Raw genomic sequence first — 16158 nt, 5'->3', positions numbered from 1 at the left:
AGAGGGGTATCCCAGCCACTTTACCAAATACTGGTATTAGTTCTTACGACGACGTCGCTTTAAAAGTTTCTCCACGTAAAACTGAAGGTTCCCTCGCGCATCAAGCAGCGCAGGAGGGGCCCGAAATCTCGACAGAAGCATTTGATGCTATAAAACATAAGGTGAAACTTCTTCGTAAGAGCCTTGCTCGGGTTGAGAGTTCGTTTGAGGCGATTCAAAACCGGCTTTCGATGCTGGAGCGTCGGCAACCTCGTTTAGGGCCAGCTAGACATCCTGGTGAGGATGCAGAAATCTGCGGCGCGACCGCCTGTCTCGGCGCAAGCTCCTTTAAGTCCACGTGGGAAGGGCCCCGATATGGCTTAAGCAAGCCAACGTAAAACACTCGGTGTGTACGCAGCTTGCTAGGAATATTTAGCGTGTAAGCTAGGCCCTTCTTGGCCACGACCGTAAGTGGTTCAATAAAGCGTGGGCGCAATTTGGTCTTCAAGGCGGCAGAAACCAAGTTAGTAGGTAGATTTTCTGCGTTGAATAAAACTCGGTCTCCGATAATATAAGAATTAATACAGCTTCTGCCTTTGGCATCTGCTTGTTCTTTTTGTTTATCTTGGCTAACAGCCATCGTGTGCGTTACATGTCTTACGTCACTAATTCGCGTCAAAAGGACTCGCTTACTTGTATCCAAACGGTAACAGGGCTGATACTAGCAAGCCTATCGGCTAATTCCCTGCACCAAGACCAGAGCCACACAGTGGTATCGGTAAAAGAACGCGTGGGTGGGTGAAACCGTTGTAAATAGAACGGATTATAGCCTGTAGAGGCATGGACAGTGTTATTCAACGCAAACTCCACCACTGGAAGCATTTTGCTCCAGCGCTTTGCTGGTCAAGCACACACTGCGTAAACGTCTTCAATGACGCGATTGACACGTTCGGTTTGACCATCGGTCTGCGAATGGTCCGGGGTGGACATGTCCAATCTGACGCCAAGCACTCGGAAAATCAGTTTGCAGAATTTTTAGTGAAACAGGGGTTTCGATCATCGACAATTGCCACAGGCAAACTGTGTTGTCGAAAACACGCGATTGATGAACAGCCTTGCTGTACCTTCACCATCAATGGCATCCGGCATAGCCGCTAAGTGAGACATTTTTTGCTTACTCGCTCAACAAAGTCCACTATGCTGGTGTTCCGGCCGAAACTTGCGGTAAACCGAAAACAAAATCCATACTAATGGACTCCCAACACCCTGTATGTACGAGCAGACTTGCCAATAGTGCAGCAGCATGCGCCGAGGGTTTAACCCATTGGCAAGTTTCGCATGTGCGAACGTATGTGCTTACCCAATCGTAAAATTTAGGCCACCAATAAATCTGGCTTACAGAGCCGTAGGTCTTTTCTCTACCGAGATGACCACGAAGGACAGTATCGTGTAGCTTATAGAGGATTCGGTACTTCAAATTCTCATCATGAGGAACAACGACGCGCAGAGGTTCCGCAGCGTTCGTGCAATAAAGCAATAGGTCGTTATCTATAGAAAATCGATGTGATCTTGCACGCAAACGTGCTGACAATTTAAAACCCGAGGCAGAATTCTTTAGAGCTCGTAGCCGAGCTACACACTGTTCATCCTTGGCGAAAGCCGAACGAATTAATTCAGCAATAGGTGACATGATAGTCGTTAAATGAGAGAGCTCATAATCTGGCGTGCCTGATAACGCATCGGCCAAAACATTCTGTTTGCCAGGCTTATACTTCACCTCGAAGTTGTATTCCGCGAAAAAGGATAGCCATGGGGCCTTTCTCTGTGAGAGATGGGGCGACTTAGTCGCCGTGCGCAATGACGCACGATCTGTATATGTCACAAACAGCTTAGAGCCGAGCAGATAAACTCTGAATTTGACGAGAGCATACTTCATAGCAAGTAACTTGTTGTCATGAACTGGGTAATTCTTTTTCGCAGCTTTAAGCTGTCTAGACTCAAACGCAATTACACGTTCACACCCATCACCATCTGTTTGTAACAGAGCACTGCCAATGGCAAAATCCGATGCACCACAGACGACACTGAAAGGCCAGTTCGGCAGTGCCAGAATCGGGGCATAAATAAGGCTATCCTTAATTGTTTAAGAAGCATTTTGTTTGCACTAGTCCAGCACCATTTTATATCCTTCTTAAGTAGATTACAGAATGGCCAAGCCATATCAGCGTAATTTTCGCTATTTTGTGTAAATAATTGGCGAGACCCAACCACTTACGCAAATCCTTTCGGTTATTAGGAACCAACCAATTTATTATGGCTTACACCTGTCACACCGTATGTGGTTCCCGGAATGAAGTCAATTTCATGACGGACACCTCTTTCCGGGGGCAAAATAGATGGTGGATTGGTACATACGACATCTTGGAATTCCTTAATTAAGGAATGAAATAAATCCGCAGGATTTATACACCGCGCACTAAATGCAGCTTTTGTGTTGTCCAGGACAGCTTCGTCCAGAAGTGGCGATGAGTTTAACTTAATCGTTGGTCGAACGACCACCATCTCAGATAAGTCGCCAGCCTTTAAGTCTCCGCCGCACTCATCAATAGACATTTCGTCTTGCTCTAAAAGAGTAAATAATATAGGGATTTCCCCAAGGCTAATTTCTCCCTCAACTGTTACCAGTTACACCATTTACAAGCCTATGCAATTGATCGCTCGTATCATTTTGTAAGAATTTGCTGCTTCACTTCTCTTCTGTCACGAAGTAAAGGCAATACGCCTCTGAGAGGCCGGGACCCGGGACATTCACGTCCCCAAATCTTCCAGCCTGTACTGTATCTATACCAAAGCTGGTGTCTAATTTGACATTCGAGAAGGAGTAAGGTAACTCAATTTCCTTATCCAGCGAACGTTTACGTGTCACTTCACGTGCATTAGAAGGGTTTGACCCAAAATGCCCTGGGGAATCGCCAATAGTGTCACTACTGGCATTAAGTATGGTGCCACCTCGGCCGACCACACTCAATGGACTTAGACGTGCCACTCCACGTATCTCAGGGATGTTACACCCTTAACGACTCGACCTTAGACCAACAATGCCTCCAGCATTCAATGAATCGTTATTACAACGAAGGTCACTCGACGGAGTACGTGCCGTTCGACTTCCTTCTTCTGAGTCGGGCTCAGAGTAATGTTTTTAACATGTTAGTTTATTAACTCCGACATTCCAATGCCTAAAACATGGACAGACACAGTCAATGATCCACGCTAGTAGCGCTTTTGCTGCCTAGCTAGGGTGGGTTCATGACTCTCCAAAACTTTGCTAGGAACATTCCGCGTGGCGTCTAACGTCTTAGAACCTCCAATCGATCCATGGTTCATGGCTTTCAAGCCAGACCATTCCAAGGATGAGATCATCTCGAATCCAAATCAAGGACGAGACAGCGTTCCATACTGTCAAAGTCTAGAACCTTTATGGCCAAGTTTAATGGAACCTTAGGAACAGTGACACGAGTCCCAGTCACTAAGCGAACAGTGATTGTATCACTTTCATGCGCTTTAAGTGCCTCAAGGTACTGTATATTTCCCTCAAGGGAAAGACGTCGAGCATAATTGCAAGATGCTCCTGAGTCAATTAAAATTGACCATGGCAAAGCCCTTCACAGTCGCTTGAGCGACCAACAAGCCAGGCTTGATCTCACGCCCCGTGCAATTGCGCACCGAGCTTATTGGGGCTAGGTCCTGTTTACTCTCACCTCCTAGAGGTTCAACAGAGCCTAAGTATTCCCCGGTAGGGCGCCCCGCACGTCTGAGTATCGACGTTTTCCCGCACCGTACCAGATTTCTGGTATAGGTCGGAATTCGTGTTCTTTCGAGCTTTACGCGTATTTCGTAAGGGACAGGCCGAACGTCAATGTTTCGTGCTTCCACACATATAGCATCTTCGGATGTTCTTATGCTGTTCACAGCTTGAAAAGCCTCCTCCATCCTAAACGAAGCTTTGATCCATGGTTCCGGTCTACCAGACGGTACCCATGTGCTCAAAGAGCTTGTTCGGTAAACAGGCGTGCTAACACGAGCAGACTTGAAGTCGAAGTCAGCGCGTAGCGCTATGGCAACTGCCTCTTCGAAAGTAGCAGGAAGAGATCGGAATAATTCCGTCCGAGCAGCACCCTCATTAACCCCCCCAAATATTTTGTTACGACATTTGCTTCTTGCACCGGGTCTTGATTCCTAAAGATAACCCCTTAGGGATTAATCTGTAAATTCGCTAGGAGCCGTGCTCGCACGCGAAAAGTCTGATCAGGCGGTGTAAACATGCTAGTCATTTGCTGTTTCAGCGAATCCCATGAAGGGAAAGCGTCGTTTATGGACATACTGCACGATAGTGCGCACTCCATCGCTCTACATCCGAGTTTTTAAATGGCCATAGCCACCTTTTGCCGTTTTATTAAGAAAAAGGCGGAATCAATGGACACCTCTATCTGATTAATTCAAAAAGGGAGATTTTCTCCCTCTTTCCCTCAAATGTCTTTACATTGACAGCTAGAGGGCGAGCGTTCGGCTCTGAATCAGGTACAGAGATGTACTGGGTTGGAATAGATGCCGCCAAGTGATCTTGTACCTGGCCGATCAGGGAGGCTTCATATCGCATGAAGCCTTCAAGCCTTGCACGCGGGACCTCTGGTCTTTGGGATATAATGAACTCAAATGTTCAAGCTCAAATAAAGTTTGGGCTTGTCATAGGCTGCGAGTTGCGCCTCCGAAGTTCTGGAATGTCTTTCATTTCAGTGAGAAATTAGTCTTGTAAAGACTCAGGCGTAGCTTGACTGCGAGTGCTATCATGTGTAGCGCGGAGCTACCTCGCTCCTGGAGTCAGAAGAAGACTTGTAGACTCAGAGAGTCTCTTATTTTTAAAGAACTGATGGGTACAATAACTCGAAGAGTAGTACAAGCTATTAAAGCTTAATGAATCCTAATTCAAGGGATTCCGAGGTTCGTAGATGGTCAAAAATTTTAGAAACGGAATTATTTAATGAAGGTCAAAGACCGGCCATTAGTGAAGGATTATCCGTAAGGATAATACAAAAAAATAAAAAGAAAAAAAAATAATGTTATTAAACCGAATAAATCGTTTGTATAAAAATATGGGTAAAAGGCTATGTTTTCGGTTTTTAAATTATCCCGACTATGATTAAGTCTCCGACCCAATTATATAGTCCAATTTTCTCTAAAAAAACTAAGCGGCAACTAGTGCCCAAGAGTATATACCTTATCCTTAGAAAGGCTGCTATCTCTTACAGATCAATGCGCAAGCCTAAGGAAGGAACTTAACGCTATAAGATCAAAAGGATACGGGGCGCTTTCGCTGGTACTCTTTTAAAGCCCGTTAACCTTCTCTGTTGACAGTGTCGGCAAAGTACATCAGATTTTCTCACGTGCACGACGTGCAGAGAAAAATATACGTTAATAAGCGATAGCTTAGCAACAACCCAAAATTACGTAGTGTCTGCTTAGGAAAAACGTAGCGGAGCTACCTCACTTGTCATGGGGCACCGTTCTTGTGGTACATTTACTTTTTGGGTAAAATATCCTTTTATCCTATTCTAAAATAGCTAATTACTTAAATCCATTTATAATGGGTAACAAATGTGGTCGCCGCCAGATATAAATCTGGCGGCCGAAATCTATTTTTAAATTAGCTAGGGCAAGGTTTTCGATTAAATCTCTAATTCTTCTTGACGTTTACGTACGACTTGGTTGCTATTTCTTATTGCAATGACGATATGTGCAATTTCGTCGAAAAATATGGAACTCAAAAAATGTTTTTCTTTTTATTTAAAAACGAGGGATACTGTGTGCATAATAACCTTTTGCCTCTAAAGTGTGACATGAATCACTCTTAAGAAATGCATCACATCGTGTTGCCTGCACGTATTTTGTATATTCTTTTATACTTTCCAAATTTTGTACTAAAATGCAGTTTCACAGATTCATTGCGCCTTTGATGACCGATCAAGCATCGTCATTTAATTCAGATACATGTACACGAACGTTTCCGTGACCACATGAAAAGAGAGGGTGTAGGTAACAATAGAAATAATACTTATTGTACGGCGCTATTCAATTACGACAAAGTGCATTTTTTCTCAAGAGCAAGCATGGCATTTGTCGCATGTCAAAAAAAGAGCTTAGGACTTATCCAATTTTTTGGTTCATACAATGCTTATCTCGCGTGTAATCTAGATAAAGGCTTGGTGTGCAACATTGATCTCGTGGAGAAAAATCAGACGAGGTCAAAGTATTGGTTCAGTCTGTGCTCAGTTCCTGAATACCATCTGTTTGCACGTGGTTGCCTGCTTACATTAAGCGGTGATAACATTGAATGTTTACTAATTTGTTCTAGAACGCAGAAATAAGTTGCGATGCTGTATTCAGCCAAGATGTTGTTACCATTTTGCAAAGATATGATGCTGCTTACTTTACCCGTGCCCAGGACTACACTTTAGGCAGCAGCAATAATAAACGTTATCACTCCAGCTTGGCTCTTTTTATAGCGAAAGAGCCGATTCCTGACTTTCGACTTTTAGCGATTTGATCAAACGTGCGGTCTCTTCAGAGTTGCCAATTCGTATAAATTACACGACCTGACGAACAACGCAGCGACAAAAAGTATCACGTAGTGGTCGCTGTCCTTTCTTATTTCTGTAAAGGTATTGTTCGAAAGGCCGAATTTTCTATACGAGGCCTAAATTTTTACACCTTGCATAATGCTTCAATTTTATGTGGCAATCGATATTTGTATCTATTAATTGTCTATGTTTTACACTTGACCCTTGATTGGAACAACTATTTAATCAAATGCTAAACATTGAAGTATGATCGCTTCGACAGTATAATGATAGTATTTTTTATTGCTTCTTTTCTTTGTGACTTCGAAGCCGATGCATTTGCAGCAGTAAGAGTTGATGGCCTACACTGAAAGCTCCTTATGCTTAAAACCTAAGCGTCATTATCATTGATCGAAGTGTACGTTGCATTCGCACGAATTACAACCAAGACAGCGACATGCGTTTTCCACGTTTCAATGTGCATAATCGTGTCGCATCGTAGCTTAACTCTGTTGGATAGTCTACAAGTTGCCCTTACCGGCTTAAGCCTATTTTTGTAAGTATTTTAATACAGTTTAGTGTAGAGGAAGATAGTTTGTCTGGTCACGTGGACAACCTACATTAAACCACTATGGGTCAACTCGAACAGGGCATAGAATGCTTCCTGCATTTGGAGACCTTCAGCTGGCCGCGTCTTATATCCCGGCAATTTAAAAAAAAGCGCAGCTTAAACTTAAGAGTCTGTCCACTAGGGAGATAGGAAAATCTCGCTTTTAATCCATTACATCTAGACAAGTAACATTTCGTTGAATACTGACGAAGGAGAAGCAAATAATAGATTCATTGACATTTCAAACAAGTGATCCTATGACTACACAGCTTAACAGTGCTTACCATGAATCCTCGAACGCGACATTGAGTAAAGATCCGATAAAAAACCATCCTTATCTGCGTGGCTTGTGCGTCCAAAACGCGGTGCTCGACGATTTTGAGTACGGCTGCCTACATCCGAGTACATACTAAGTTCGAGGTTGTCACAATCAGCGTTAGAAACAGCGGTCATGATGCCGAGATCAAAGCGACTTAGTCCCAAACCAGAATCCTCGAAGGCGACGGTATCATCGTCAAACTCATCCTCGCTGTCACTTGATATGACCGTAAAGCTGCGAGATGAACTGAGAGTCTTTGGGCCCGGCGATTGGTAAGGAAATCGAAAAGAAGACACCGACGATTGGGGCATGTCCACGTAACGAGGCTCATGCTTTTGCGAAGGCGCGGCGTATTGGTCCAGCGGGGATTGATACTGTTGTGATGGAGTCTGGTGCTTCGGGTGCACGCGATTCTCATGCACGCGCTTGTTGCGTCCTTCCGTCTGATGCTTGTGCGACTGAGGCATCTGCGGGTACGGAGAAAATTGGTCTTCCGGATCCAGATCAGACAGTGACACGTGACACTTCTTGCGCTTGGGATGGTCTCGCCCAGCAGCAACACGCTCGCAAACGTATTCATCGTCTTCGTCGTCCTGGCTGCTCCAGTCGCTGCCCCAGTCGAGATAGTTCGATCTCAAACTCGTATTCGCCACAGACTGCGATCCTGAGTTAGCCTTTACATCAGGCTTAGGTGCGTTTAGGTGGCTTGATGGACCGCAAAGGGCATCACGCGTCGCCTCAGGATCCGCCACAGTACTTTCGTTCACCGTCTTCTTAATAGATGCTTCGAAATTATGAGAGTTGATGATCACTGTGTTGTTAATGCAAAGCTTGCAGAATCGCTGTTGGTGCGGTCGACCCGTCTTAGCGTCAATGTGAAAGATAAAGCGGTAGTCCGAGCACGACTTACACACGCTTTGGAAGCAGCCTGCACACGGACGGTTCGTCGAAATGATGGAACGGCCGTAGCAAATGTGGCACAGTGAACTCGCTGGCCACTTGCCGTGGGGGGCGTGTTTCATGAGGATTGAAAATTTCTTCGCCCGTGCACTTTTTACGCATTCCGTGACACTCAAGAGTGAGCCGGCTAGAACGTACGCAGCGACGCGTTGGACCACTGAGTCTAGGTTGTAGACTGTAGACCAGATGAAGCACTCAACATGGTTGTCATGGCGTTTGCGATACAGGAAGCACGTTACTTGATGCTCACGCTTGATACCTTTGATTGCATCGATCGGCCAGTCTGGGTGGTCGATCGAGTGCAAAACATGGTAAGCCAGCTCTTTGCCAGTGGCATCTGTGGTCGTGCCCATGCGTTCATAAGCAAGCACGTCACGGTGCTTTGTCAAACCCCACGCTGCTTTGGCAGCAAACCATTTGATGCCGGCAAAGCGGTACGGTGCATCCAAACTTCTTCTCTCCGATACATTCATTATGCTGCCATTTACCAGCTTGTGCTTAAGGAGAGTCTTACTTGCACGTAGATCCTCCGTCGAATCACTGTAAATGCCGTCCATGACGTCCTCTAAGGGTCCATGAATAATCCCTGTTCCTTTCAGAAGTGTCACCTGTGGGTCACGTGTGCCGTAGACGCTTTTGAAAATACTAAGCCGCTTGCGAGTTCGGACGTGAATCCACGCGTCGTCATTCGTTTGACTGTCCTGAGCAGAATACTCAGCCACTGCGTCGCTGAGGAATGATGTCACATTGCGATTGTATCGAGCTTGCTCTTCCGGCGTAAGTTCGATGTGGGGAAATGGTGGAATATGTTCGGTCATGGCTATCAACTAGCCTTAAAGCGCTTGGCACAAGCGGAGGTCGCTTTGTTGTACTTGCCACTGAGCCGGCAAAAGTCCCTTTGTGTTAAGTTTTTTCATTTGAGTTTTGTCGCGCAAGATGCAAGAGAGAACGAGCAAAGTTCGAACGCGGGATCTTGTGACCGGATGTCCGACTTTTGTAAAACACATCTTAAAACCAAATCTAAGGAATGCACGACCGCAAGTTTGGGGATGGGGGCCAGACTTGTCGAAAGCCTCAATTGCGAAGTTTATAATTTATCCGTACAGATGTGTGTTAGCCTAGCAAAAGCGTTCATCCAGATTATTAGGCTCAAGCAGAACAGACGGCTTACGTCGTTCATGCCTTCTCTATATCGTTAAAACAGACGGTTTACCGGCTAACATCTGGCTATTAGAATTCGATTAAATAAATGTGACTTACAACGAACCACTTTGACAGGGCTTATGAGAGATTTTTCTAAAAACAGAGGCTGTAACCGGAGTGATAATCACCTATCGTTTTTACGGTGTCTAAGGAAGCGATTGTAACGTTACGTTTATTGCTTGGGCAGAGTGCAACATTCACTCTTCAAATTAAACATATACATCCCAATGGTGAAAAGATTTTAGCTTTCAGCTCTTGCTTATTAAAAACAAGTTTCGATTCTTAACTAATTATTCAAGGAATATTCATTCTTGTTGAGCTAAAGGTCACTAAGGATCGAGCGAGCTAGGTGCTTACGAATCGAGCAGTGTTTAATTTTAAGGATAACGACGCACTGCAATATTTGAAAATATTGTCCAGGCTTGATGGCTGTCGGCCCTTAGCACGTCATTGGATAAATGCGTATCGATATAATATTGTCGCTTTTGAAGCTACCTTTCTTTCAAAGAGGATCACATCAGAATTGTTTTAAATGGGGTCTATGCGGCTGGCATACACTCTTCTATTGTGTCCTTGACGTGCTATGGGCTGACTGTTGTTAAGTCTGTAAATCTTTTGTTTATTGCAGTGCTTCATTATTTAAAATTAATTGCTTGCCTTTAACAATGAACGCTTTAAAAGAAATTGATCAGACAGGCATCGCAACCGCAACATTAAGTAGAAGTTCATCAAGCCGCGCTAATTTTTTAGGAAGCGTCAATGTGCCACACTGTGTACTATCGATTAGTTGTGGCTGTCATTATCATTAGCGCGTTGATCCATCTTCAATCATGTTTCCGATGCACGATCGTGGCGCAGCTTTGCAACGCCTGCCTGTTCTATGTATGCCTGTTTGATGTAAGCTCGAAAATTAAGTAGCAACACCATATATTATTGTATCGCGTTGGATTGAAGAATGATATGCGGTGCTAGATTCTACCAAAAAAATGACGGGTCGCAATTTCAATCATTACCTGCCTCGAATTTAAAAATGGCAAGGGGCTGCATGTAATATCAACTAATATTCAGAGCGCTACAGATCAGTACTCTCGCCACTGGGGGGTTTGCAACCATATTCAGCCGTAATCGGACTTCAGAGTTAATGCCGCCAGCTTGATCCAGAGAAAACGCAACAACCCCTGTTATTGTTTCAAAAAAATGACGTGTCCCATCGAAATAATTAGAAGAAAGGTCGAACTGCCACTGTTGTTGGTTGCGAAATGTATTTGCCGAACCTTTGCAAAAAAGACGTGATTACGATTGGTAACGCTGAATGACAGTGCCCAGCATTTAATGCAAGGTTAAAAAATTCTTAAACTTAAAGCTAGACGTAGAAGCCGCATTTACAAAAAAGAAAGATTTGTTTGTTGCACCTTTACTCGTAAAAACTTTACGATTACGCAGCCACTTTTGCGCGAAATTCATACAGACTTATCACACGAAAAAAATACAGCGGCCTATTAGCTAGAATGTGTTATGATACCGCAATTGTGACTTATTATGATAATCAGCTTGCTGTACCGAAGAAGTGGTAGGCCAGCCCATTATACTGGCATACCAATATGCGATGGCACAATGTTTTAATGGACAATTGATCTTTATAATTGCTGAATCGGTTTCCGCCTCTCAAGTTACTGTTCCGACTACCTTTCGCGGCAACTGTAACGGGGCACCATTCACTAGTACTGATCAGTACTGCTGCCGTTTCCGATTGGTGCCAGAACGTGACTCAGTCAGTTGCGGGCCCACTGTCAGATCACAACGGCGTCACGATTAGGATCAGCTCACCGGACCGACTTGTCAAGATCCGCCGCAAGCGATCCGTCTACCCACCTCCACAAGGAGCATTTACTCTATACCTTGATTTTATCAATCTATTTGTATTTTTAATGAGATTTTTAGGCATCAAAAGAAATGACTAAAAAAGGTACGCAAATACCAAAGCAGCCAAAGAAGTCGAGCAAGCGCTGGCTAGCGCGGCTGCAACGATCGAGCAGTACGCACAGGTGCCCTTGAACGACGCCACGGCGGCCGCTCAGCTGGAAGACAGATCTGCGAGTGGGGATGTTGACGACAGCACGCACATGTCGGAAAGCGCTCACAGCAAGCTACAGACAGCGGATCAAACGACTGAACAAGGCGCTGGACGAATCAATTTCCGGTTCATTACAGCACGGTGAAAGTAACGACAACTTTAGACTCGCACGACAACGAGTTGCTGACTGCCGAATACAGTGGCAACGAGCCAAACACGAACGCCTCCTCCAACGCCACATGTACTTACCAGGTATGACGACACGTGAAAAGTATCGACGCGTTTCGACCAAGTTCAAGGACAACACCATCACAAGTCTTGGTAGAAACGCGGTCCCAGGTCCAAACCTGTCGCAGCAACTCGCAAATGAAATGGCGGACGGATGGTCGAGCATTATGCAGTGCTCGCAGCACTCGCAGGCATCCACTACAACCATCATCGGTATGGCAGGAAGATCTCCAAACGTTAACGACGCCGCAATCGTTGCTACAATCGAAGGGTCGTTGATTGAAATGACGATGAGCAAACTGAAACGAGGGAAAGCAGCGGGGCCAGACGAGCTCAACAACTGCTTCTATTGCGACCGCGCTTACAAGATTGCACCAATTCTCGCACAGCTGCTCGCGCGCTGGATGGAGACCGACTGCTACCCGTCGTCGTTTGGTGACGCCACGGTTCAGTGCTTGAAAAAGTCGTCATCTTCAAAGCTCCCCCTCGACCACCGTCCGATCTCGCTGATCAACACTGGCTACAAAGTCTTAACGAAGATTCTCGCGACGATATTGCGCACAGTCTTGCCTAAGGCGATGCAAAACGCCCAAGTCGGTTTCGTGCCCGGCCGTTCTATGAACACTGCACTCGACGTCGTCGCCGCCGTCCAGATCGCGGCACAGGCAGACGAATCCAAACGCGACGCGGTCGCTCTTCTATTCGATGTCGCAAAAGCGTACGACTCGCTTCAACGGCCGTACCTACCACGAGCCATCCACCTGTGGCTTTACGCACACAAAAGGTCGGGCTGCAGTGAGGCGATTTGCTCTCACGCACATGTCCCGCCTTGGCTCGCTTGTCGAAGAACTCCTCGATATAATCGACCTGTTCTTTCGGCAACGGCCATTGCCTGGTCACACAATACTTGGTGCCAGGTTCGAGGTCTATCTCGTGCCCGATGCCCCTATCTGCTGGTAGGCGGCTCGGCACTTCTTCTGGGAACACATCGCGATGTTTCCACAGAACCTCAAAGAACTGACTGTCTCTCAAGGCATCCCAGCCTTAAGCAGCAGACCGCTTCTTTTCGTCCATTTCTAGGACGCTCTCGTCCATTGTGGCGACGAGCAACAGTCCACCAAGTTCTCCCCTCTAACTGGTAGGACTATTTCGTGGATCTTTTCTTCCTTTAATTTGGCAAGGAACAGATCCCACGACATCGCCGGAAGATTTACTATCTCTCGGCAGATTTAAAGACTTGCCGGATCACCTCAACTGAGGATGCCTCCGCAATTTCGTCTGTGACGGCCTCGAACACCTCGTTCGAAGGCCCGTCCTCTTCATTAGAGACTGATCCAAAGGTTACTCGTTTAGACGTGCTAAGGATCGTCCTAATCTGTCGGGTACTCGTTTTTCGAGTTACCACGACCCTTTTTTGGGAAGCGGGTGTCGTAACACTCCTGGCTAACGCATCCCTTCCAACCGCACCAGGCGCTTGGCACTCTGCTGGTTTATGCGACGCATGACTTCCTGTCAGCTCGCCGTCTTCTGCCATAGACTCTCGGCTCTGTGCAGGACATTCGGACGCATGACAGCGCTGGAGTGGATGGGATTCTCGCGTCGGTTCATCCGCATAGTCGCTGCATTGCACCGCGGCACCACGTGCCGATTTTTGGTGAACGGCTTCCTGTCATCTCGACGACAAGTTCTGTGTGGCATTCGCCAAGGCTGTCCAATGGCGCCGCTCTTGTTCGTTCTCGCGCTCGATTGCCTTTATCGCTCGATTGACAATGCAAACGACATTCGCGGCTTCACGCTGCTCACGAGCGGTCAGTCGATCGAGTGCAAAGTAACCGGATACGTGGACGACACTGCAGTCCTCCTCGACAACTGGCGGCAAGCAAACAACGTGCTCGTGCTCATGGATGTGTTTGGAAGTGCATCTGGCTTGAAGATCAACCGTAACAAGTTAATCGTCGTTCCTCTCAGTTCGCTCCCTCGGCTCGAGCCCATCGACACATATGGGCTCACGCTCCTACAGCAAGGCGAGCACTGTCGGTATCTGGGAGTGCTAATTGGAGGGGACGATAACGAAAGAGTCAACTGGGACGCTTGTGTACGATCGATCTAGACCCGGCTGGCGCTTGCTCGTGAAAAGACGCACACTGCTGAGCAACGTGCCGAACTGGCAGACGCAATTGCGATCCCGAAGATCACATTCCTGGCGCGGCACTGCTAGCCAAACAAAGCAACTGTGTCGCGGCTGCACGGCGTCGTGATGAACTTTGTATGGGGGGAAAGAGACAATAAGCGCGCGAGAGCATGGCTGCCCAGAAATCAAGCGTCATTGCCATTGCGAAAAGGCGGACTGTCTGTGCCTTGCGTGAAATCCGAGATCATCGCAACGGCAGCAGCTGCAATCGGACGCTGGGTCACGATATCGTCCTCATTTGAGTTTATTTTGGGTGCCTGATGTGGGGCGGTGGGGTACCGCAGTACATCACGCCGAGTTGGTGCGAATGTGCCCCGTGCTATCAAGTACCGCCACAGTTTGTTTGAAACAGGCGCGATCGCACTTTCTCGCTGCGCAGCATCAGCGATGACAAGCCGATTAGACACACAGTCGGTTCTGCGACGATTGAGCGCTTTCGTCGCAACGGCAAAGGTGCGGTACGACACCGACGGGAGCATCGTCGTTGATGGTCGGTTATCACTGGACATGTCAACAAGAAACGAAATACGATCGACGAATGCGGCATCCGGTGCTTTTGACAGCAGGTGGCTGCGTCTCGCGTCCTTGCACGACATGAGCTGGCTGCTGGACAAAAATGGTCTACCGCACGACGTCGCGTGCATCCGTATCAACGGTGATATGCGCACGCTTGCTGACGCAATTCTCTGGGAATGGATCGAGCACGGGCTGATCCGCTTTGTTCCGGTCGGCAGTTTGAGATCGAAACCGAGCTCGACAAGGCGTCACATCGGCAAATTCTGCGTCGCGCTTGTGTCGAACTATCCCGAACTATTTCTAAGACCGCTCGAATTGAACACACTAGATGCATACACGTCCAACGCACACCAACACCACGACTGGAGCCTCACCGAATGCAAAAGCCGTATGCGATATTTTGACGCGGGAATGCTGTACGAAACAACAATGGTTGAGTCTATGCGTTGTTGCGACGTAGCAGCCACAGCGACACGAAAAAGCAAAGCCCACTTCCGTGCGCACCCAGCGCTCACACGTCTGGTAGTGATCCGGTCTGGCAAACGACGCTGGCTCCCGCCTCGACGCGCGATAATGAAAGTCGTGATGGCAGAAGCAAATCAAGACGGTGTGCGACTGGTGATTGCGTCTGCTGGGAACAAAGCGCACGAAGTGATAGCCAACGGCGCCGACTTGGTTGACTGGGTCGATATCCGCAAGATCCGAGAGCTTCTCCCCACCAAAGCACTATCGTTCTACCGCCTAAAGTCGAATAGACCTCCACTTTGGAACCGAGTGGCGAACAACTTGTCGTGCCCGAACCCGAGCTGCTCGAACGTCGAGTTCGCACCGGCAAGTCACGTGTGGTGGACATGCCCACGTGCTCAACAACATTGGCAACAGTTCCGAGAAGCATGGCGAAGCTTTGGTCTGAACGACTGGACGGGTGACAACTTCTGGATCTTTGGTCTGGAGCTCCCGGACAGACCACAGCAAGCAACAAGCGCAGTACGCTGCCTTCTTCCAGGCACCTCAGTGCCAGACAATCTAAGCTCCCAAGTGGCTACGGTGAGCGACGAGCTCTGGCGCTTTACCGTCGCAGTCACTGTACACGCAATTTGGTTGGAACGACTACGAAGAATGGAAGACCCAACTTGCTCGGATGCGACGCATAGCCTTCTGGCCGAATCGCACCTGCGCAAGTGCCTCATCGGTTTAATGAAAGCAGGGTTTATTGCAAGTAACAACGATTTCGAGATCAGTGGCAGCGTACGAATTGCTTGCGCTCGTCTACTGCTCCAGAACGTTAAGGAGCCAGCGCTACAACGAGCTCCGCCAAATCGACCGGACCGAGTCCACGTGCTCTTTTTTGACGGCGGATCGCGCGGAAATCCCGGCCCTGGAGGCTCGGGCTCCGTCGTGATTACTCTCGAAATCGCGACGCACTCGGCGAGCGTCACGTGGGCCACCTCGATGGCGTACGGT

The 16158-nt window shown here is 47.3% G+C and overlaps 4 protein-coding genes across 4 annotated transcripts; 3 read left to right on the top strand and 1 right to left on the bottom strand.

The window, feature by feature from the left end:
- Positions 1 to 7473: 7473 nt before the first annotated feature.
- Positions 7474 to 9300, bottom strand: CCR75_008396 (uncharacterized protein; the record flags this gene model as incomplete). Its single annotated transcript, XM_067966448.1, has 1 exon — positions 7474 to 9300. The coding sequence occupies one exon, from the start codon at positions 9298 to 9300 to the stop codon at positions 7474 to 7476; it is 1827 nt and encodes a 608-aa protein (XP_067817824.1).
- Positions 9301 to 11638: 2338 nt separating this feature from the next.
- On the top strand, positions 11639 to 11904 carry CCR75_008397 (uncharacterized protein; the record flags this gene model as incomplete). Its single annotated transcript, XM_067966449.1, has 2 exons — positions 11639 to 11651; positions 11672 to 11904. The coding sequence occupies 2 exons, from the start codon at positions 11639 to 11641 to the stop codon at positions 11902 to 11904; spliced, it is 246 nt and encodes an 81-aa protein (XP_067817823.1).
- Positions 11905 to 12013: 109 nt separating this feature from the next.
- Positions 12014 to 12561, top strand: CCR75_008398 (uncharacterized protein; the record flags this gene model as incomplete). The annotated part of the gene is made up of 2 exons (XM_067966450.1): positions 12014 to 12422; positions 12467 to 12561. 2 exons carry the CDS (start codon positions 12014 to 12016, stop codon positions 12559 to 12561), a joined length of 504 nt encoding a protein of 167 aa, XP_067817826.1.
- A 2004-nt stretch (positions 12562 to 14565) lies between these two features.
- On the top strand, positions 14566 to 15892 carry CCR75_008399 (uncharacterized protein; the record flags this gene model as incomplete). Its single annotated transcript, XM_067966451.1, has 2 exons — positions 14566 to 15312; positions 15776 to 15892. The coding sequence occupies 2 exons, from the start codon at positions 14566 to 14568 to the stop codon at positions 15890 to 15892; spliced, it is 864 nt and encodes a 287-aa protein (XP_067817825.1).
- Between the last annotated feature and the right edge of the window lie 266 nt (positions 15893 to 16158).

The sequence above is a fragment of the Bremia lactucae genome, linkage group LG11 (genome assembly GCF_004359215.1).
Source record: "Bremia lactucae strain SF5 linkage group LG11, whole genome shotgun sequence".
In the NCBI taxonomy this organism is placed as follows: domain Eukaryota; phylum Oomycota; class Peronosporomycetes; order Peronosporales; family Peronosporaceae; genus Bremia; species Bremia lactucae.
This window is presented reverse-complemented; position numbering and strand designations above follow the sequence as displayed.